Source organism: Sciurus carolinensis, chromosome 9, assembly GCF_902686445.1.
Source record: "Sciurus carolinensis chromosome 9, mSciCar1.2, whole genome shotgun sequence".
NCBI lineage: Eukaryota > Metazoa > Chordata > Mammalia > Rodentia > Sciuridae > Sciurus > Sciurus carolinensis.
In genome coordinates this window covers 54,149,072-54,172,361 of record NC_062221.1, presented here as the reverse complement: position 1 = coordinate 54,172,361, position 23,290 = coordinate 54,149,072, and the positions used below count along the sequence as shown (strand labels likewise).

The 23,290-nt window shown below is 44.0% G+C and overlaps 1 protein-coding gene across 3 annotated transcripts in view; it reads left to right on the top strand.

Annotated features, from left to right (window-relative positions):
• The window catches only part of Abcc5 (ATP binding cassette subfamily C member 5), a 78,942-nt gene extending 64,146 nt beyond the window's left edge, over positions 1-14,796 (top strand). For all 3 annotated transcript variants that reach the window (XM_047563366.1, XM_047563365.1, XM_047563367.1), the window contains exons 25-30: positions 84-273; positions 2,599-2,758; positions 8,702-8,780; positions 9,717-9,830; positions 10,471-10,635; positions 13,316-14,796. In XM_047563366.1, the coding sequence (XP_047419322.1) occupies positions 84-273; positions 2,599-2,758; positions 8,702-8,780; positions 9,717-9,830; positions 10,471-10,635; positions 13,316-13,417 (810 nt within the window). In that variant the 3' untranslated portion in view covers positions 13,418-14,796. The remainder of the gene's footprint in view (positions 1-83; positions 274-2,598; positions 2,759-8,701; positions 8,781-9,716; positions 9,831-10,470; positions 10,636-13,315) is intronic.
• Positions 14,797-23,290: the final 8,494 nt, after the last annotated feature.

Sequence of the window (23,290 nt, the reverse complement as noted above, 5' to 3'; positions counted from 1 at the left end):
CTATCTTTATGTCTCTATAACAAAGCCATGCTGCTCTCCAAAAATCTGCAGTCAGTCTGAACTGGCCACTTCTGTCTCCCTAGACTCTCTCCTTGGAAGCCCCTGCCAGAATCAAGAACAAGGCTCCTCCCCCTGACTGGCCTCAGGAAGGAGAGGTGACCTTTGAGAATGCAGAGATGAGGTACCGAGAAAATCTCCCCCTAGTCCTAAAGAAAGTGTCCTTCACCATCAAACCCAAGGAGAAGATTGGCATTGTGGGGCGGACAGGGTCAGGTAAGGATCAAAAAGGCCTCTCTAGAGAAACATTTAAAGCAATTGAAACCTAGTTTTTTTGTCAGCATTTAACAATTTATTGAATATTGCTTTGATCCCTGAAAACTGGATCCCTATTGGATAAGCAATTAGTTTCTCAGGCCTCTCCAAAACTGGCTTTGTAGGTTGGTTTTTTTGGTTTTGTTTTTCTTTTTTCTTCATTTTATTTTTTTCTAGATTGGTTTTTAACCCTGCTTTTATGATATGTTGGGCTTTCTCCAATTATCAAAGCCTACCCTCTCAGTGCAGAATGCTGTGAACATGTAGCAAAGTACCTGGGACTCCCCTACCCAGTGATAACCCTGGTGACAGCTTGGTGGATATCTTGTTTGTTTTTTTTCCTACTAACATATATGTTTACAAAAAAATGTGGTGATTTTATACTGTTGTATAAATGAAGTTTTATGAACTTCTTTTAAAACTATCACTATTTTCCCATGTTACTTAATGATTGCTCTGTAACATAATATACAGTTCTATTTTATGGGTGTACCATAATGGATATTTAACTAATTCCCAATCAATAGGGAATTGAGGCTGTTGTTAATTTTTCACTCATGAATAGCACTGCAGTGCACATCCCTATTCTTATGAAGTCAGAGTAGGTGAAGAATTTTAAGGACTTTGTGATATGTTGCTCGTGTAGCCTCATATTTGTTGGAAGCTTGCAAAACTCTAAAGAACCTGTGTTCCTTTGAAGACAAATTATTTTCTTGATCTGACATCAATTGTGAAGAGATAAGAGAAGTGACCTTCATTTTAGGCATTTTACTTCACTCTTGTTCTTACAAATACATTACTATATAACCTGTAGATTTCCAGGGTCATTTCCTTCCTTAGTGACATTTTCAAAGATTAAGTCTTATCTTCTTTTACAAATGGTCTGTCCTTGTACAGAGGTCTCTCTGGCTTATTTATCATTAGCTTCCTGGGCTTCATGCTTCCTTGGCATCAAAACCATTTGAGCTCTTTCTCTTGCCATGAAAAAAAATTTTTTTAAAGGAGGCCTTTTGTCTTTTCTGGCCAATTTACTTTAAAGAGCCTTCTTAAGAGGAAAGAAAAAGTCATTACCTACTTTCTGTTGGAGGGAATTGCTTCTTGTCAAAACAAGACACTGCCTCCAGGTGTTTCAAACTGGAAAGAGAATTGTCAGCCAAGGACATGACTGTCCCAAAAGCTTGAAACACCTTTGCTCTAGATATAAACTATGGGTCTGAATTACAGAAAGCTTAGTCAAATTTTTCTGGTGGTTGTTGCTTTGTTTTTGGTTTTGTTTTTGGCATCATATGGAGAGAGACTTTTACGTGGTTATTTGACTTAGTATTTTCAGTTCTGAGAATGTAACCCAAGGAAATTATTTGACACAAGGGAAAGCTTGAGCACTGAGATTTGTGCCACAACATTATTATAAAAAGAGAAGACTGGATTAATAAGTGAGAGTGCATCCATTTGAATATGTTGGAACCACGCAGATTTTATCTGGTAAAGGTTGAGTGAGTGCTCGTTACACAAGAGTGAGGGAAGAAACAGTGATAGTAATGTATCTTTGAGATGAGCTCAACTCCAAGGAAGAAACTGAAAGGGAGTGTGTCAATATGTCAGTGTGTCAGTAGTGAGTTTATGGGAGGTGGACATTGTCTTCCTGTATTGCATAGCTTTTCAAATGCAGATTCCAACAAGAAAAACTTCAGCCTGTCCTTACAATACTGGCCTCTTCATTTCATCCACCACATCTGCTTATCTGCTGCAGTTCCCTGTCTCAGGAGAGTCATCCACAGCCACTTCTTTGCTCAAGCCAAAACCTCCTTCCCTGGTGCATTTACCCCAGAACCCCTTCCACACCCCACTGCTCTGGCAGTGAGAAACCTTGCTTTAATTTCTTTCTCAGTCACAGTAAGGGGATAGAGAGAGGCAGGACTTCTTGTGCTCTGGTTTACCCTCCAGCTGCTTGACGTGGGACTCTGTTCCCCTCACTCTGCAGTCCGCCCTGCCCCATGCCTATTCTGGAGAAGGAAAGGCCTATTTCCACTTTACTCTTGTGAACAGGGACCAGTCTCTCCCATGCCTCAGGCTGCAGCTCTGGATTTAAATGACTACTTTGTAGCTCAGGAACATTAAATGCTTTCTTCTGTTTCCAGCTATTGTTTACGTATTATCTCAGTCAGTCAGTCCAAAGAAGGATAGGCTAGGAAAAGAAAAAAATGACTTTGCCCTAGGGATAAACCAGTTCTGTCTTCCCAGAAGTTGCTAATAGAGCTACTTTCCTGCCTGTCTTCTGATCCCCAGGGAAGTCCTCTCTGGGGATGGCCCTCTTCCGTCTGGTGGAGTTATCTGGAGGCTGCATCAAGATCGATGGAGTGAGAATCAGTGATATTGGCCTTGCTGACCTCCGAAGCAAGCTCTCCATCATTCCTCAAGAACCAGTGCTGTTCAGTGGCACTGTCAGGTGAGGACCTGTGCACCTGCATGCTTCACTTAGAGGCCAGGTGGGTATGTACACAGTGCCAGAGCTGGTACCTGGGATGAAAGCCCATGACCTCAGTCTAGTACTTTTCCCTCTACACTGTGTGTGTATGGTTTTTTTTCTTTTTGGTCACAGGGATTGAACCCAGGGGCACTTAACCACTGAGCCACGTCCCCAGCCCATTTTATGTTTTATTTTTGAGATGGGGTCTCGCTAAGTTGCTTAGGGCCTCACTAAGTTGCTGAGGCTGGCTTTGAACTTTTGATCTTCCTGCCTCTGCCATGCCCCACCCCGCCAGCCAGTGGGATTACAGGCATGTGCTACCATGCCCAGCATGCACTGTGTGCTTTCTGTTGCAGAGGCAAGAGGCAACTCTGCTGCAGGAGCCACTTTAAACAGGGCAGAGAGGTCCTGCAGCAGGTGGTAAAGAAAGCAGAGAGATTTGGGCCAGAGTTCTGCCCCATGACTGGACAAGTTACCAATCCTAAGCCTGTTTCCTCACCCCTAAAATGGGAATACTTTTTAAGTATTTTAAAGACCTGTTGTTGTGGATTGAATAAATTCATACAAATAATACGAGCACAGAGCCTGGCCTTTTCTTGGTGTATCCATACAGACAGAGAACAGAGCAAGCAAGTTTTTGTTTCTTCCTCTTCTTAGAAGGGCACTAATCCTATCACAAGGACCTCATCCTCAGGACCTCATCTAAACCTGATTACCTCCCAAAGGCTCCAACACACTGGTGTATAAATTTGGGGGGCAAACAAACATTCAGTCCATGCCAGTCAACATTCTTGGTAGTGTTTGTTTTGGCATTTCTCTCACTGAACTCAGATAGTGTGTTCTGGACCTTTTGATGATAACGAATCATTCCCTTTGGGTACTGAGGTAATAAGGTCACTTAAGCAATGTCAGAAGAGAATTAGAATTCATTGAAAGGTGAAGTTTAAACTTAAGACATTAGAACATGTTGCCAAGTCTTCTCTTCCCATAAATCTTTCTGTTTTTAGATACCACAGGAACACTTTGGAGGGGAAAATGGCCTTTTAGTATTTGGCCCTAGACAAAAGCACTGGATATTTTTTTATTGTTGTTTTTTCATCATCATTTGAAAGAATTAAGAAAGCATGCTGAATTTTAGACTGACTTTGAAAATGTTGCTACCAAAAAGGCTTAATTTTCTTTTCCTTTTTTTTTTTTTTTTTTTTTTTTTTTTTTTGGTGCTAGAGATTGAACCCAGGGTTGTTTAACATCCGTAGCCCTTTTAAAATTTTTTCAGTTTGAGACGGGTTCTTGCTAAGTTGCTTAGGACCTCGGTAAGTGGCTGTGACTGGCCTTGAACTTGAGATCCTCCTGTCTCAGCCTCCCAAGTCACTGGGATTACAGGCATGTGCCACCACACCCAACTAAAAAGCCTTAATTTAAGAATTTTACAGCACTTTCTTTGGATTTGTGAATTGAGGGCTTCAAGAGTTAATGGTTGAGAATCGACCATGGTGTGTGCAGTTGTGTTTGTGGAATGAGGAGAGTGGAGAGTGCAACTCTAGTGGAATTGGGACCCTTTGGTATCATCTCCAGAGAGATGTCTGCAGCCTTGTGGACAAGCTGGGGACAGGGGTGCGCTGCCATCCCGAGGTGGCGTTATTGCACTCACCGTGCTCACAGGGCAGTCGGCTCTGCAAACTCAGAAAACTTTGTAAACTTTATTTTCTGGCACTCTAACTTTGGCTTCTTCAGTCAGTAGTAGACGCTAAAAGGTTGATTCCCAGATTATCTGTCCTCCTCCTTTTATCCAGCCCTTCCTCTTCTTCCCTCCTCCGTTACTTATAGATCCCAAAGAACTTTCAGTTTGTCACACTCATTTGCTTTTCTTAGTAGAAAGCCTGAGATGAGCTTCCCAAGCTAGGGCAGGAGAGATCAGCTATTTCCTCTACTGCCTCCTGGAGGCTCTGAATCTGGAAACCCTGTTTCCACCGCCATTAACCAACATTGAGAGCAGGTGCATCTTGAGATGCCAGCAAGTAATTAAAGCTTGGAAGGAACTCTTAGAGGGAAAACAAGATCAAGCGAACTCAGACAGTCCCGAGGTCTAGATTCCTGAATTGGTCTGCATATGTATATAATCGATATCGTAGACCAGCTGATTTGTAGCCGTCCCTCCCTAGATTTAACCAGAATCCCTGTCCATTCCCCATATCTGCATCCCAGCCCTCCCTCATCTCTGGGCTTGGGCTCTCAGGCCTGGGTTTCTGCTGCTGTTCCTTTCCTCAGCCTTTTGCACTGAGATTTGGCTCCAAGAGGAGAGGCCCCAGGTCCAGGCCTTACGTGCTTTTCCAGCCTCCCCCTCCCATGGTCTGGGCAGTGCTCTGCCTTCCTTCCCATTTCCCAGAGGTCCCTGGTGCCCAGCTCTGTCCTTTGCCCTGCACCCCAGCTAGAGTGCTTTCTATCCTTTGGACTGTTTGCAGCCTGGCTGGGCTGGTGGTTATTACTCTGACACAAGACTGATTGTCTCCAGCTGTCACTCTAGTCTGTCCTGAGTCTTGGTTTCTGTGAGTGATGGGTGCCTTCTCATCCGGACAGTTCTGCTCAGCATCCATTCATTAGCGCGACAGCAGTGTTCTCGTTTTCCCTTTTCACCCATTTGATCTGTTCATTAAATTTTCTTACTTTTAGGAAGCATCTGCAGCTCTCAACTCACAATCACAGCAGAAACAACTGGGACCATAACTGGCTCATTCCATTTTGGCTTATCCTGGGCCCAGAGCATCTGGTATAGGAGCATTTGGGACTCGCAATGGGCTGAAGCACCTTCTTAGCATCTCAGGGTCTTTCAGTTGTCTCTGAACTCTTCTGTGGTTTTAAGGGAGCCCCCTTTCCTTTTTTTGATAGTCTTCCTGTTGAATTTGGGAATCCCCCCCAAAAAAACAACTTGTAGTTTCTACATCAGATAGTAACAGAGTCCACTAGATAGGTCTAACATTTGTCGAAAAGTCATTCTATGCTGGACACTGCTGCTCTAAAGAATAACACAGCAAGAGTAATAGTGACAGCTAAGCTTATTGAGGACTTATTATTGAGGACCTAGGATGAACCAGATACTGTCCTGAGTGTTTTAATTGTGCTAATTCATCAAATACTCAAAACTCCATGAGGTAGGTACTATTGTTATGCCTGTTTTATAGACAAAAGAACTGAAACCCAGAGAAGTTAAGAAATTTACCTAAAGAAACACAGCTGAAAGTGGCAGAACTAGAATTTGAACCTAGTCCAGCTGGCTGCTGTGTCTGGGCTTTCACTCATTACCCTCACTGATACCTCCTGGAGGAGGTATTTTGACACCACTCATAATCACAACCTTGAGGGATAGTTCATCTCGCTAAAAACAAGAGGCAAGCCTACCTCCCCAGGAGTCTTGACCTTTAGTGGCCTTTTACCAGCATCTTCAGAGTCTCCTGCTCTACCTCCTCCATCTTGAGAAAAATTTCCACCCAGTCTGCTGCTTTCTTTAGTCTTTGTCGTTTACTCTATGTTCACTTCTTTTGTCACCTGATGTTACCCTTATCAGCTAACAGCCAGGATCAGCCCATGTTTCTGAATAACTGTTTTGAGCTTTCCTGAAGAGGTGTGTGAGTCCCGGTGTCTTCTGCTGAGGACCAGGTCTTCTCAGGAGTCCCCACCCTAGATGGTTGGACGGGGTGTTTAGTGCCCAGTCTTCCACTGGATCTTTTGCATGGTCTCACACCCTGGGAGGTGTTCTTGACTTTATTTAGCAGTGGCCAGTAGGCTACTTTAGAAGTTGCTTAAAATAAAATGTAGAAAACCAAAGATGGAAATGCGCTTTCGGCAACATCAGGACCCCAGGAGTTCAGATTATTAAAAATAAGCACCCTCATGTTTCGGGTTTTTTTTTTTTTTTTTTTTTCCTGCCTGTCCATCTGAATACTCTTGATGCACTGGATGTGTGACTTTTCTTTCCTTGCTGCCTGTGGGTCAGACCCAGGACCATCTGGCTTCTCTAAATGAGAGTGTGTTTTTTCTATTCCTGATTAGCTCCCTGATGGGAATAGTCTGGTCTGCCTTAATGTGTATATAGACCACCCACTGGTGCACGTAAATATTCCTTATGTATCTGGAGCCCATGGGTTAGGCTTCTGAGGCTTCTTCAGCACTGGGATAGGCCCAGGGTTTGAGGATCAAGCCTGTCAATATATCTGCCAAGTTTTCACCCATAGAAAATCTGGTGGGGCAGGCTGCTTAGTGAGCAGGCAGCTGTCCTTTTTTGTGCTATTCGTCTGCTAAGAAGTATTTAATGAATTTATTCAGTATACTTACTTCCTAGGATTTCATAACAAAGGACAGTCAGCCATTATATCCACCGGTTCCCCATCCACGATATCAACCAACCTCAGGTTGAAAATGTTCCCCAGCATTGTGTCTATACTGAATTATATACGTTTTTCTTGTCATTAGGGCAACTCGGCAATTATATACGTTTTTCTTGTCTTAGGGCAACTCAGCAAGCCCCTGCCAGGAGCCACATTATTCCCTGAACAATACAGTATGAAACTATATAAGATTTATATTGCATTAGGTGTTATATGTAGTTTCAGAGATGATTTAAAGTATATAGGAGGATGTATGTAGGTTATGTGGAAATGCTGTGCCATTTGGCATAAAGCACTTGAGCATCCATGGATTCTGGTGTCCTTGGGAGTCCTGGAGCTGATCCCCTGTGGATACCAAAGGACAACTGTACCACAAACTAGGTGGACTTAAACAACAGAAATTTATCATCTCAGAGTTCTAGAGGCCAGGAGTCTGAAATCAAGGTGTTGCAGACCTTGCTTGCTCCAGAACTTGTAGAGGAGTGTCCTTCCTTGCCTGTTCTGGCTTCTGGTAGTTGGTGGCAATTTTTGGCATTCCTTGGCTTATGGATGAGTCACTCTGGTCTCTGCCCCCATATTGTCACACGATGTTCAGAACTGTCCAGTCCTGTTCCTTTGGCATCATCTTGATTTCTTTGAGGTAGAAACAGTTGGTACAATAAACATCAGGAATCTGCAAGCCAGTCATCTGTACCAGAAAAATCTCTTCCTTCTGAGTTATCCTTTTCCCTCTCTCCTTTCCTCTCTGCCCTTCTGCTGGGTCGTTTTCTTTTCCTGATTGGGCTCCCTGCTCAGTGATGGGGCATTGAGAAAGATAGCAGGGCCTGCAGTTGGCCGAGTGACAGGGCACTCACCTAGCATGCATTAGGCCCTGGGTTAGATCCTCAACACTGCAAAAAAGAAAAAAAAATGCATTCTTTTATATTCTTCTAAGCTTATACATATCAAGAGATGTACTTTAACACATTGACACAGGAAGAAATCTAAAAGGACATCTGTCAAAATGCTTGCAGTGTTTGTTTCTAGGGGTATCATTAGAGGTATTTAAAACATACTCATCTTTGTTCCGATTGTGTTTTGCATATCTGTTTTTTTTTTTTTTTTTTAATTTTCTGGGCTTGGGAGGCTGAGGCAAGAGGATGGTGAGTTCAAAGCCAGCCTCAGCAACTTAGTGAGGTCCTAAGCAACTCAGTGAGACCCTGTCTCTAAATAAAATACAAAGAAGGGTTGGAGATGTGGCTCAGTGGTTAAGCACCACTGGGTTCAGTCCCTAGTACAAAAAAAAGGGAAAAAAAATTCTATAACTAGTATTATTTACATAAAAAAAGTTAAAGTTGAATCAAGTTTTATAGAGAAGAAAGGGAGGCTCAGTCCCCTCTCAGACTTCTTTGTGGCTGCTTGTGGAATGAACCATCTGTGAACTTCAGGGCTGGAGTCCTCCATTTCTGTGTGTGCATGTTAAACTTTCAGCACAGGCAGCCCTTGTAGTTTGATTGCTTAAATGCTGGCCTCTGAGAAATTGTTATTACATTCTCTGTAGATCAAATTTGGACCCCTTCAACCAGTACACTGAAGACCAGATCTGGGATGCCCTAGAAAGGACGCACATGAAAGAATGTGTAAGTGAAGAGCCATGCATGAGCTGTGCTGGAATTGTAAGAGAGGGAACCAGGGGTGCTACTCTCACTCCCTAGCCTGCTTTGGCTCCCTCTGCCAGTGGCCACCTTTCCCTCCACCTCCAGGATGTCTGTGAAAGAGTGCTTTGGAGCAGAACTTCCCAGGCATTTCAGATATGTCCTAAGAGTTGGTTTCTCCTAGCCCCATCTCCCACACCACCATATTGCCTCATACTATCCATCAAGATATTATATTAATAACAACTCAGAGTTCATTAATCTTTGAAATTAATTTGTTAATCATAAGAGTGTAATACTTGTGCAGCATCCATGTATGTGCAAAAGTTATACAATTTACTGAGTCTGCAAAAAACACGTAGTATGCATGTGGATCACAGACCTCTTAGGGTAACTCAGCAAGCCCCTGCCAGGAGCCACATCTAAAGATGGGTACCACTGGCCTGGAGTCCGGCTGGGTATCCTCATCCCCGATTCAAATAGATGAGCCTGCTTTATCTTTCTCACTGGGCTTCCTCAAACAGTTTCATTTGAAGAATGTGTTCCACAGCTTACAGAAGGAAGTTTGGCAGCCATGGGCCTACAGCCTGTCCTTCAGGAGTGGACTTTTGCCTACTCCATTTCTTCTTATATGACCACATTTTCAGAACCAAAAAATGTGAACCCACCATCTTATGGGATTTGGGAAACGTAAATATTAAAACTTCTGGGATATTTGGATGGTATGGAGCTCATAGAATCCTGTATTTGAGACATGGGCCGTCATAGAAAACGTGGATCCTAGCACCTGTGATCACATGTCCCTTTTTTCAAATGAGCCAAGTTGTGCCTACTGATTCTTTCATAAGTTTCAGAATAATTGATGTTGGAAAGGTTGAATTTGGATTTTCACCCTTCCAATCTTTGCTTCCCTACCCCTAGATTGCTCAGCTACCTCTGAAACTTGAATCTGAAGTGATGGAGAACGGGGACAACTTCTCTGTGGGGGAGCGGCAGCTCTTGTGCATAGCAAGGGCCCTGCTGCGTCACTGTAAGGTGAGAGCACAGTGAGGTGAGGCACTGGGCAGGTGGCAGGAGCAGAGAGCAGCAGAGAAGAGCAGGAGCACCAGTGCAGCCCCCAACTCCTGCCTCGGAGCCCAGGAGTACTTTCCAAGAGCACGGCCAGCCTTGATTCTAGATTAACCTTGACACGATTTAGTATATGGATTTGGGGGAGTATCTTTTGTTCTGTTTTTTAACCTCCCTAAACCTTCAGAATCCAAGGACAGCTGTTGTTTCTGGCCAGGGAGTAGTTGTAGCACTGCAGACGATAGATCGAAAGGCTGCAAGAGACTTCCAGATCATCAAACTACCCCACCCTACCCTGGTTTTACAAATAGGAAAAGGGAGGTCCAGAAAAGTTAATGTGTACATCAAGAGCCACAGAGCAAGTAGGGACAAGTATTGAATTAAAACAGTACTACTTGTGTGTCCTGTTTGTGGTAATCAAGGCAAATGTGGGTTATTTCAATTCTAAGCCAAAGCATATTTTTATACATTTGTATCTACTTAGAAAAACAATGTATAGCATAGAATTTAAATAAGGAAATACATCTTAGTAAAACTGAGATCAACCAGAATGGAATTAAGGAATTAAGCATTCTGGATCCCTCTTTCTCTTCTGCTTTGCTGGCAGATTCTGATTTTAGATGAAGCCACAGCTGCCATGGACACAGAGACAGACTTACTGATTCAAGAGACCATCAGAGAAGCATTTGCTGACTGCACCATGCTGACGATTGCGCATCGCCTGCATACAGTTCTAGGCTCTGATAGGATTATGGTGCTGGCCCAGGGACAGGTACTGAGCCCTTCAGGGACTTTGGCTTGGCATGTGGCCTTTTCTGGGAGGAAAGCTGGCCTCTGCTGGTGATGGGCTGATTGCCATCTTCATGTGGTCCTGGGCATTCAGATAAGCAGCCATAGCAACCCCGTCTGGTTGCCCTTGGGAAGGAGACAATCAAGAGATGGAATCAGGTGGGCTCCTACCACACTCTGATTTTGCTTTAATAGTTCTTTTGCTGCTTGTAAGCCGTGGCACTTTGAGGTAGGGCAGAGAGCACATTCACTTAGTGATTCATTCACCTACACAAACCACCTAAGGCATATTTGACCAGCCACCCTGTGTTTGCTTTTTGCAATCATGTGGTTTGCCAGACTTCTGTCCTGGTGTTCCAGACTTTCCCACAGTCTGGTCCTAGCTTAGCCTTCCTCGTTTCCCACCTTTCTTTGCAGGCATCATTGGCTGTAGACAATCTTGCACCCTCTAAGCCTTGTCCTCTCTCTGTCTTTGCTCCCAGAGCTCTGCTACCTGCTTATTGCCTGCCTGTCCCTGAAGAAGGACATGGCTCAAATGCAAAAGCTTTCATGAGACTCCCTAGTTGCCTCAGCTCTCTCAAACTGTATCTGTCCCTTTCTTGTAGCCTTCTGCCTCATCTGTAGTGATTGTGAAAGGCCCTTTCTCCCTGGAGAGCTCCCTTTAAGTTCCCTGAAGGAGGGGTCACACCTCACTCTTCTTTGGGTCCCCAGCAGTGTTCTGTACATAAGCAGTTGTCAAGTAAATTTATGTTGGACAAATACTTCCTTTGTGTGCCCCTGGGATAGAAATATATTAATAATTTAGCAGAAATAGGTCATTTATAATGCCTTGTCTTCTGTTATTAATATTAATGGCACCACAGCAGCCACTTTTATTGAAGGCTTACTGTGTGTCCGCACTGCGCTTGGCGGTTCAGGCCATCTCTCCATGTGACTCCAGAACCAGGCAGGACTGCCAGCTCTGCCTCATGGGTGAGGGGCCACAGGAAGTGGAAGGACTGGGGCTGATCAGGCCCTGACTCCCAAGCCAGTGTTTTTAACCACTGCACCTCACTGTTTGGGGGACATATTGAGAAAAGCATTTTGCAGGACTGATTCCTCCTGGGCTCGAAAACTGAGTTGAGAAAATGTAGACGATTTTTTTCCTTATCTTGAAATTATGTTAACTTTAGTATTTTTTGTGACTGTCCTTTACATGATCCTAAATATTTAATGAGATTCTTTATTAGATATGCAGCACTACTGTGTTTGTAGGTATTAAATAGAACATAATAAAATAAGGTAAAAGGGACACCCACACCAACTGGTTGCTGTCTCCACTCTTGAGATTACCCCAATTCTCCCTTGAATACATATCTACTTTCCTAAATAAACCTCTCTCTATGCCTTTGAAAAACTGATAATAGCAAAAAATAAAATAAAACAAGGTAGAAGGGACCAAGAACACCTTCTAGGAAATTCTTTTTAAAAAATATCAATCCAGGCCTATTTGTTTCTAGGCATGACCTGATGTGTTTTAGAGTTGGAGAATGATTGATTCTTCACGAGGGACTCTACCCTTCTCTTCCCTTATTTTTTTTTTTCTTTTTTTCTTGTTAAATAACCCTTATACTTCCTTTTGCCCTGGTCAAGTCCCTGAGCCTGCGTCCCCTCACTTGAAAAGCAGAGTTAACCTTTCTGTCTCTTTCTCAACAGTTCTAAGGGTTGATTACATGTTGAGAGATGGCACATAAAGAACTAATCACATAATAGATTAAATAAAAGAAGCTATTTTGAAGTGGGAGTGGTGGCACACACCCATAATCCCAGTGACTCTGGAGGTTGAGTCAAGAGGATTGCAGGTTTGAGACCAGTCTTGGCAACTTAGCGAGGCTCTAAGCAACTCAGCGAGGCCCTGTCTCAAAAAAAAGAGGGGGGTGGGACCTGGGGATGTAGCTCAGTAGTAAAGCATCCCTGGGTTCAATCCCTAGTACCCCCCAAAAAAGTAGCCATTGTGGTACCATTATTATCAATAATAGAAGACAAGTTATCAATGATACATGGCTCGTTCCTTCTGTAAGACATTAATTTTAGTAAACCCTAAAAACACACAAAAAGGCAAAAACAAGATCACAAGTCATTTATCTCCCCTCCCCAAGATAAGCATTGTGATACATCAGCATCTCGCCTAGCAGTACTTTTCAAACATCACAGACTCCCACACGTGGGATGCTCTCTGCCCTACTAACATGGTGCCTTCTGCCTGGAAGTCCATCTCAGGAATGGACATTTGACCAAGTCAGTCCCTTCCCTTTTTTCTCTGCCAACTAGGCATCCTGAGCTCTTCCTTCTCCATCTGTAGGGTTAGATTGGTTTGCCCAGCAAAATGGCACAGGCCTGTATGTCCTTGACTTGAGCCATGATTATTCCCCTGCAGTTGATCAATTCCTTCCTTCCCAAGGCTAAAAGAAGCAGGATTTATACACAGGAGGTCTAGAGGTCTTTCTCCCTGAACTTTCCTTTACTCCCTGGGTATTTGGAAAAATGGGCACAGCAGGACTAGTTGAGTTATCCCCCTGATTCCATCCTCGGGGAGTTCTGGGGTCTGCCTCCCTTCCTTAGCAGTAGATCCTGTGAATCACCCCAACTGTCCCACAGTCTGACGCCATCTCCTCCTCTTGCAGGTGGTGGAATTTGACACCCCATCAGTGCTTCTGTCCAATGACAGCTCCCGGTTCTACGCCATGTTTGCTGCTGCAGAGAACAAGGTGGCTGTCAAGGGCTAACTCCTCCCCACTGATGAAGTCCTTTCTTCAGAGCATCGCCATTCCCCGCCTGGGGTGGGCCCCTCGTGTCCTCCTGCCGAAACCTTGCCTTTCCCGATTTTATCTTTCGCACAGCAGTTCAGGATTGGCTTGTGTGTTTCACTTTTAGGGAGAATCATATTTTGATTATTGTATTTATTCCATATTCATGTAAACAAAATTTAGTTTTTGTTCTTAATTGCACTCTAAAAGGTTCAGGGAACCGTTACTATAAATGTATCAGAGGCCTATAATGAAGCTTTATACGTGTAGCTATATCTATATATAATTCTGTATATAGCCTATATTTACAGTGAAAATGTAAGCTGTTTATTTTATATTAAAATAAGCACTGTGCTAATAACAGTGCATATTCCTTTCTATCATTTTTGTACAGTTTGCTGCACTAGAGATCTGGTTTTGCTATTAGACCGTAGGAAGGATAGCATTTTGTTGTTCTCTAGCTGGTTGTTTCACGGTGCTGGGCTTTCTGGGTGTCCAAAGGAAGACGTGTGGCAATAGCGGGCCCTCCGCGGCCCCCTCTGCTGCCTCTCCGCAGCCACTCCAAGGATGGGACGGGGCTGCAGGAGGCCTTGCAGAGCGCCGTGAATTCTCAGGGCTCCTGCTTTCTGTCCTGGTGTCACTTACTGTTTCTGTCAGGAGAGCAGTGGGGCACAGCCCCGGACCCCTCTGCCCTCCCTCCAACAGGAATGAGAGTCGCAGACGCATTCCGCATTCCTCGGAGAGGGGGGTTTCTTTCCTGCCTTCCTCTTTTTGCTGTTGTTTCCAAACAGGAATCAGTCCGTTCACAGAGTGTCGCACTGCCTCAGGTTCCTCAAGCTGGCCACTGCACGGAGCTCTCCAGCTCCGAGACCTGTTGGCTCCCAGCCCCGGGGCCGACTGCTGCTTTTTTAGGTGGTACTTTTCATTTGCCTGTTCCCACACCTCCACAGTTCAGTGAAGGGTGCAGGATCGTGTGGGTCTGTTTTCCCTCCTCACTGCAGCTGTCGCACAGTCTCCTTCTCTCCAAAGTCTGCAACTTTCAGCAGCTCTTGCTAATCAGTGTCTCACACTGGCGTAGAAGTTTTTTTGTACTGTAAAGAGACCTACCTCAGGTTGCTGATTGCCGTGTGGTTCGGTGTGTTCCTGCAGACCCCCTTTGTGCTCTGGGGCCGGTAGCTCAGGTGGGCGTGGTCGCTGCTGTCATCAGTTGTATGGTCAGTGTTGCATGTTGTGACCAACTAGACATTCTGTCGCCTTAGCATGTTTGCTGAACACCTTGTGGAAGCAAAAATCTGAAAAAGTGAATAAAATTATTTTGGATTTTATAAAAAAAAAAAAAAAATTCCTGGTGCATAAAAGTCCTCTGGGAAGGGAGTGAGATGGCTTTGAATGACTTTGGAGTACTGGAGCCTTGGATCTGACTGTCCAGTGATGGAGTTACATCTGGGAAAGGCTGGTAGCCAAGCCAGTTACTTGCAAGGAGCATGGGACCCACAATGCCTGAAGTCATTGTGGATGGGCGTGACCCCTTGCAGACTGCATTCCTTCGTGTGGTCACCAAATGAAGCTCCTGTGCTGTTAATAGGAGGGCAGGGAGTGGGGAAATGAGTGGTTGTAATGAGGTGGGTGGTCGTGGTGAAATGTGTTTAAAATGAAGCGTTTGAGTGTCCTTAGCAACTCAAATAATATTACCCTTGCTACCAATTCATTCAAATTAACCCACTAAGAATAAGTGTCCATTCAAAAGGCTAAAGTTTCTATTTTCTGTTGCGTGCAGACAAAAAAGCATTTCCACCGATGGGCACAAGTCTAGTCTTTTTTGCAAACTGCCGTCTTGAAAATTCAGGAACTTGACTCTAAAGTTAAAAATTCAGTTCCTCAAAAAATAAATAAAAAAAAAAATCAGTTGCTCAGTTGTCATGTGCCATGTACCCCATAGTCACATGTGGCCTGTGACTACTGTCACACAATGCAGGTTCAGAACATTTCCAGTATTGCAAAGGCTCTGCTGGGCGACACTGATCTGGACTGTGAGCGCTTCTTCTCATGCACTGGATTTGTCCTCTGAGAAGAGTAACAGGATCAGCAGAGCCAGCCCTTGTGATCTTCCTGCCAAGCTTGCCATTGCTGTGACACTGTCCTCTCATCTTCCCAATCATTCTGTTCTCTCTCATCTCTTGGTTCTCCTCCCACCTCTCAACCTGCTACACCCCTTAAAAGAAAGTACTTCCTGACTTCTGCCCATCCCATTTCTCTCCCTGCATAGTGTCCTTTCACTCACGACAGTGCAGTGACAAACCTTCATTTGCGATCATGGCTTCTCTCCTGGACCAGATTGTCCTGCCTGCCCTGCAGAGTGACTCCACAGACACCAAAGATAGCACTCCTTGTTTTTGTTAGTAGTGCCACTGAATTCCTGGTCTCACAGGCAACTGTCCCGTCCCTCCTCTCAAGAGGTTATTTTATTTATTTTTTTATTTATTTTTGCATTGCTGGGGATGGACCCCAGGACTTCACACATACTAGGCAAGTCATTCCCAACCCCCTTCTCTCCCAATTCAGCCACTTCTAGGTCCTGTGCATCACCGCCCCCACCCTTTCTCTTTACCTCTGCCCTAACTAAGCCCACCTCCCTTCCCTTTGGTCTTGTGGTTAGAGTCTCTTAACCAGCCTTTCTGCCTCAGTGTCCCTTTCTGCACCATTGGATATGTTACTGTCACAGACTAAAAATGCAAATTGGTCAAATACTTTACCCTCCAGGTACCTTTAGGCATGAATGCCTAGAGAATGGCCTGTCTCACTTACATGCATGGTCAAGGCTGTCCATTCTAGCTCCAACCCTCCTTCTCTGTGCAATGTTCCTAAAAATAGGCCATCTATTATCATACCTTTAAGTCCTCTCCATTTTCTTAGCCTGGAATTCCTTGATCCTGTCTCATTAAACAGCCATGATTTTTTTTAAATCTCAGCTCATATATCTCTCTCCCATAAAGCCTATCTCTTTTTAAATTTTTTAATTTGTTCTAATTATATATGACAGTAGAATGCATTTATGCATTTTGATAAATCATACATAAATGGAGTATAATTTCTCACTTTTCTGATTGTACATGTTGTAGGGTCACATCGGTCATGCAGTCATATGTGTACATGAAGTAATAATGTCTGTTTTACCCTACTATCCTTCCTACCCCCACACCCCTTCCCCTTTCTTCACTCCCCTCTACCTAATCTAAAGTAGCTTTATTCGTCCATAGTGGTACCCCCACAAAGTGAATTAGCATCACAGATCCGAAAAAACATTGGGCCTTTGATTTTCTGGGTTTGGCTTATTTCACTTAGCATAATATTCTCCAACTCCATCATTTACCAACAAATGCCATATTTTAATATTTTTTTAGTTGTAGATGGACACAATATCTTTATTTTTATTATTCTTTTTTTATGTGGTGCTAAGGATGGAACCCAGTACCTCACACTTGCAAGGCAAGTGCTGTACCATCTACCACTGAGCTATAGCCCTAGCCCCAAACCTGTCTCTTCAAACCAATTTCTCTGGGTTCTTAAAACATTTTGCTGACATGTAGATTTTTAAGAGTTATTTATTTTGCATATTATGGTTATTATGTTTCTGCCCATGAATATAAGCTTCTCAGAGGCAATAAATCAACTTTTTTTTGTATTCCTTATAATTCCTGCCTTAAGTATTATGTTTTACATGTACATATGCTTAATATATATCACACTATTAAGCTCACTCAAGGAGCACCTTAGATGTGGATGCTCAATGAATATTTGTTATTATGAATACAGACTGTAGTCATGGCAAAAAGGAGATTTATTGCTTCAAAGAGACAAATTTTTTTTCAAAGTATTATTAAAGTATTGAGCCCCAGTGGGTGAATAACTCAGCCTGTAGAGCGCTCACCAAGCATATGTACGGGCCCAGGTTCGAATCCCCAGCACCTCAGAAGAAAGCAAAAAGTGAAAAGTATTGAGCCCCTTATATGGAATAAATTAGGAAAACCAGTAAATAAGAATGTCTAGCATTTAGAGTATTGGATTGTGGCTCAGTGGTAGAGTAGCTTGCCTAGCATGTGTGAAGCACTGGGTTTGATTCTCGGCACCACATATAAAATAAGTGAATAAAGTTCTATCAACATCTAAAAAAATTTAAAAAAAGAATGCCCAGCATTTGGGGAATGTCTTCATGATGTGACACCCCCTCTCACACCCCCATTCTGACCGACCACCTAGAAGCAAGGCATAGCATTGAAAGTATTGAGCCACAGAGACCCACAACTGCTAGTTTGATGGTTGTCTACACTACTCTGTGCCATGTTTTTTTAATAAAATTTTCTTCTGATTATAAGTGATACATGCTTATTATACAAAATTTGGAAAATACAAAAAGGTGAAGAAACAAAATGAAACACTCACCTGCAACCCTATTATGGCAGGGTATATTTTCCAAAGATGACTCCTACAGTATCTCCCATCTCATTGTGATATCCTGCAGTCTGACCTTGCCACTGACCCACCAAGAGCTGGGAGTCTGTTTTTCTACCCCCTTGAGATTTGGGTGCGTCCTGAGACCACCTTGGTCCACAGAGTGTGGTAAAGTGATACTGCACAGAGTCCTTGTGTGGCCTCGAAGCTCACACTTCCTGCCTACTAGAAGCCAGCAGCCACGTAAACAGCTCTCCTGAGACCACATCCTGTGAACCACACAGAGAACCTGGCTCTCTGGAGACTGACACCAGGTGGAGGGTGAAGCCAAAGAGTAGGGAGACAACAGACTGTGACTGAAGAAACCATTTTGGAAAGGGGATGCCACCCCCAGCCCTAACAGCTGATGCCACTTAGATCACAGATGGACCACCCAGCTGAGCCTTTCCCAAATCCCTGAGCAAAATAAAATATTCTTTAAACATTTGGGGTAGTTGTATAGCATTACTGAAGCTCCCAGCACCAAGAAATAGCCAATGTTATATTGCTATATTCTTTACAGCTTTTTGTAAGTATGTATGTTTTGCTTTTTTGATTATCAAAAATATACATGCTTGTAAATCCAGTAGTCTATAAATGTACAAAATAGAAATACATCTTTTTTGTTTTTTTCCAATACTAGGGATTGAACCAGGAACACTTTACCTCTGAGCTATGGTCCCAGACCTTTTTCTTTTTTCTATTTTTTTTTTTTTTTTTTTTTTTTGCGGTACTGGGGATCGAACTCAGGGCCTTGTGCTTGCGAGGCAAGCACTCTACCAGCTGAGCTATCTCCCCAGCCCTCTTTTTTCTATTTCTTGCGGGAGTGGAGTAGGGATGGGGGGTTTTGGGAACGGAACCCAGGGTGCTTTACTACTAAGCTACACTCCACCCTTTTTATTTTTTGAGACAGGGTCTCACCAATTTGCTGAGGCTGGCCTCAAACTTATGATCCTCTTACCTCAGCCTCCCAAGTTGCTGGGATTACAGGTGTGCTTCACCATGCCCATGTGAAATATGTCTTAATCACATTCTACAAAGGACAAAACTATTAACAAGTTGATCTATATTTTTCCGGATTTTTCTTCTGAGTACAAAAGCATTATTCCTCAACCAGTTTTTAAAAACAAAATTGGGATAATTTGCAGATCCAATTTATATGATTTCGACATACTGTGAACATTTTTTCATGTCATTAAATATTGTGAGAAACATTTTCATTATAACATTTTCTTGTAGAGATCCATGTATTTGTTTTATCCAACAAGTATTTAGAGCATCTGGTACATGACAGGCATTGTTCTAGGAACTGACAGTACAGTAACGAATGAAGCAAAATCATCCTACCCCATGGAGTTGACATTCTGTTGGGAGAACAAGCCATAATTAAGCTGTGTGGTGCACTGGATGATCACAGTGTCAAGAAGAATAAGTAGAGCAGAGAAAGAGATGTGAAATGTCAGGACCAGAGGATAAAATTTTAGAGACTGGGCAGAAAAAGTCTAAGAAGGTACATGATTCACATGACCAGTCCACTTTTGATGGTCACTGAGGTTGTTTCAGCTTTTCATTTTTGCATGTTATCTTCTCAGTTTGATTTTTAATGCAATTTCCATATCACCATTGTGTGCTTTCCCAGCCCATAATTGTTTCTGAGTAGAAAGAGTAGGTGACAGCTATAACAACAGGCCCAAACTCTCAGCAGATCCATGGAGGGATGGAGTGAGGGTTCCACTCATGTGGCCATTCATGAACCCAGGCTCACTCCCTCTGGTCACTCTCCCAACCTCTAGACTTGAAGTTCTCAGCTGGGTCCACTGTGCTGGGCTGGTGGATCTGGGAAGAACAAGCGTGGAATATTGAGCAAAAAGCATTCATGAGTCAGGCCTGAAGATGTATGCTTCTCCTCTATTACCTGCATTGACTGGAATTCAGGTGCGCCTGTGTGCTGTGTACCATCCAGGCACTTTCAACACAACCTGATTTAATTTTCTCAACCATTTTACAAGGTAGATTGTGGGGGTCTCTCAGCCATGTCCCGCATAGATGAGAAAAGGGTTAACTGCCAGAGGATGATGTTGGCTGTTTATCAATCAATTACCCATAAACTTATCTATCAGTAAACACACAAGAGCCAATACTTGTTTTAAATGAGAAGGGTCGTGATGGGTCTGGCATACTAGCTCTGGCCTCTAACAGTATGGTGTAGCCAAACTCTCTTTTGTTTACAGACACACAGGTAAAGGGGGCCAAGACTGGGAGGAGCTTCTTCTGTGATGTACAGGATAGGGTGGAGTTAGGGGAACCATTCTCTTAAGGGAACTAGGCAGGGAACCGTCTGATTCTGCTAGATAAGGATGGCTTCCCACAGTAGATATTATTAAACACATTTTGTAATTGAAGAAAATTTCTTGTCTCAGGCTTCATGTAGGGAGCAAATCACACAGAATTCAAGCCCAAACAGCCTAAGAGAGTTCAGCTGTTCCTCTCACATCTCATGACCTTGGCTTCAATTCATCAAAAATAAGTGCAGGAACCAGATGGTCTCTCAGGTTTCTTCCAGCTCTTATTCTATGGCTAATGCGAGTCAATCAATATGACCTGAAAAGCCTGGATCTTGCTAACCTCCTTTGGAAACACCTCCAGAACTATGCCTATTCCTCCTAGTTCCCGGAAGGGAGAAAAATGGTTCATGTTGGTGAAGGATTGCCTCCTTCCCTGCAGTCTGCCCTGTATCCCATTTCTGCCTCCAGCCTGGGCTCAGCATTTTCCTGGACTCAGGCAAGCTCCCTTCCACCTGCTCAGGTAGACTCAGCCAGCCCCTGCCTAAGTGAAAGGTGAACTCCCACCGTCCTGACACAGTCATCTTCCTGAAGGGGAACCCCGTCACCCAGCTGAGAATGGCCCAGTGCCATCCCGATAGGGTTGCAGGCACAAAGTGACTGGGGCAAAGACACTGGCTTGGCCCGGAACAGTTGGTTCCCGGGACTGGGGACATTGCTCTGACTCATTTTTTGTGTGTCCTTCCTTGATGGAGAATCTATTGAGCTGAAGTCCTGGGGCCATTCACTGGTGAAAAGCAATATGCCAACCCCTTTTCCCCACCAGGAGTCCTTTCCCAACCTTGTCCTCACAGGCACATGAGAATGGCTTCCCTCTAGTTCTCTAGAAGATTCAGTTACCCACTTCTTCCAATCTTATGTGTTCAACCACTGTCCTTCATAGCTTCCCTAATACCTGTTCTCTAGTCTCCTATATTTCTTTCTTTTTCCCCCAAATATTTATTGAGCATCTATTAAAGTGCCAGGCACCATGCTGGGCACTAAAAACCAAAAACAGACACATGGTGCTTACAGCCCAGAGAAGAGAGTTTAGGTTATTTGTCTCTTGCCTTTTTTTCTTACCCTTCCTCCTTTGTGCCTGTCTCTGTCTTGTGTAACTGAGCACTCAGGGTCTTTCACCCCTGGGCTGGTAGCTGGACTAGTTCCATTCCAAGTCCTAGGGACACCCTTTCCTCTTGGCCTTGGGTTTTTATAATCCCCCAGGGGGTAAGATCCAAAGGAGCCTTGGGTCTCCAGATGAGCTGCAGAAGTCCCAAGGCACCAGCCTGTGCAGACTAGCCCACTTGACTGCCTCATAGGTGGTCACACCCTGGAAGTGATCAGCAGAAGCTTCTGCTTAAAGGAACCTCTGGGAACACAGCAGCAGCTGGGTTTCTGGTAAAATAAAATTATGAAGTGCAATAGAGACCTTGTTCTGGTTTGATGGCTAATTGTACTACTCCTGAAGCTCTTTGAAAGCAGACCACATTGGGGTGTGGGTGTGTCTGTGTGTATGTCAGGGTTCGGGGCGGGGAGGTTGTTGGCCGTCCTTTGCCACACCCTGCAGACACTAAGCCTCCGTGAGATCAGACTCCTTGGATCACAGCAAAGACACAGGTGTGTCTTGTGCTGCTGTGTCCCGTTCTTCAAAGCTGAAGTTGAAACTCTACTGGAACTTGCAGCAGAATTTTAGATGTAACCCTTGGGCAAGGGAGGGAGGGGAGGAAGTTTGTCAGAGGTCAACACACCTGGGACTACTGAGCAGGCACATTTCCCACAGGGGTCTCAGGTTTCTCCATGTTCAAGAAAAAAAGGCTTCAAATGCCATAAATGAATTCTCGATGGCAAACCATCAGGAGTTACATCCTCCTTACCCCATCTACACCGCCTGGAGACTCACAGAGTCTGTGGTCACAGTGTTCAGGAGGCACAGTCAAATGGGGATACTTTTTTTTTTTTTTTTAATTTTTTTTAGTTGTCAATGGGTCTTTTATTTATGTATTTATTTATTTATTTATTTATTTATTTATATGCGGTGCTGAGAATCGAACCCAGGGCCTCACACATGCCAGGCAAGTGCTCTATCATTAAGCCTCAACTCCAGCCCTAGCAGGGATACTTTGGGGAGTGAAATTAGACACTGTTAATAAAAGCGCAAACCAGCCCCAGGTCCTTCAGCACTAACCCTTGCTCTGGCTGCCTGGATGTGGTCTCTGAGCCTGTCCCTCTTTTGGTAAGGGATTCCTGGGACTCCAAACTGTCCCAGAAATAGTTACTATCTTTTGGAAACACCACATAGTATTCAGAGGGAATCGGGCCATCCTCTATTTGTCCCCATCCCTCCCGTGCAGTGCTGGGACACATTGTATAAATTAAACACAAACATAGGAAATAAAAATCCCACTCTTGGTCCAGGTGTGTGGTGATAAGTTTGGGGTCTCTTATGTCTCCGCTTGCCTCACTTACCCTATTCCTAGTGATCTCTGTGTCTCCACAGTGCTTAGTCTCCCCTTCATGGTGGCAGGGTAGGATTGGAGGGTCTGTATGGTGAGGGGCAATCTGTTAAGGGAAGTGACCTCTGCTCTGGCTGAGACTGTGAAATACACCTCTTATCTACTGGTTCTCCAGGAGCTGTGGAAGGGGCTCTTCTCTGATGGAATCTGCAGGCAGAGAAGGAGAAGAGGGGGAAGATGGCAGCCCTGAGGAGGTTTCTGGGTGCAACATCAGACAGGAGGCAGATAGCAGGCCTGGCAGTAGTCTGAGCCCCAGAAAGGAGGCTTCTGTGACTGGATCAGAACCTCTAGAATCTAGAATCATCCTGAGCTCTGGGTTCCTCACAGGTGTAACCTACCTTTTTTTTTTTTTTTTTTTTTTTGGCACCAGGGATTGAACTCAGGCACTCGACCACTGAGCCACATCCCCAGCCCTACTTTGTATTTTATTTAGAAACAGGGTCTCACTGAGTTGCTTAGTGCATCACATTTGCTGAGACTGGTTTTGAACTTGAGATCCTCCTGCCACAGCCTCCTGAGCCACTGGGATT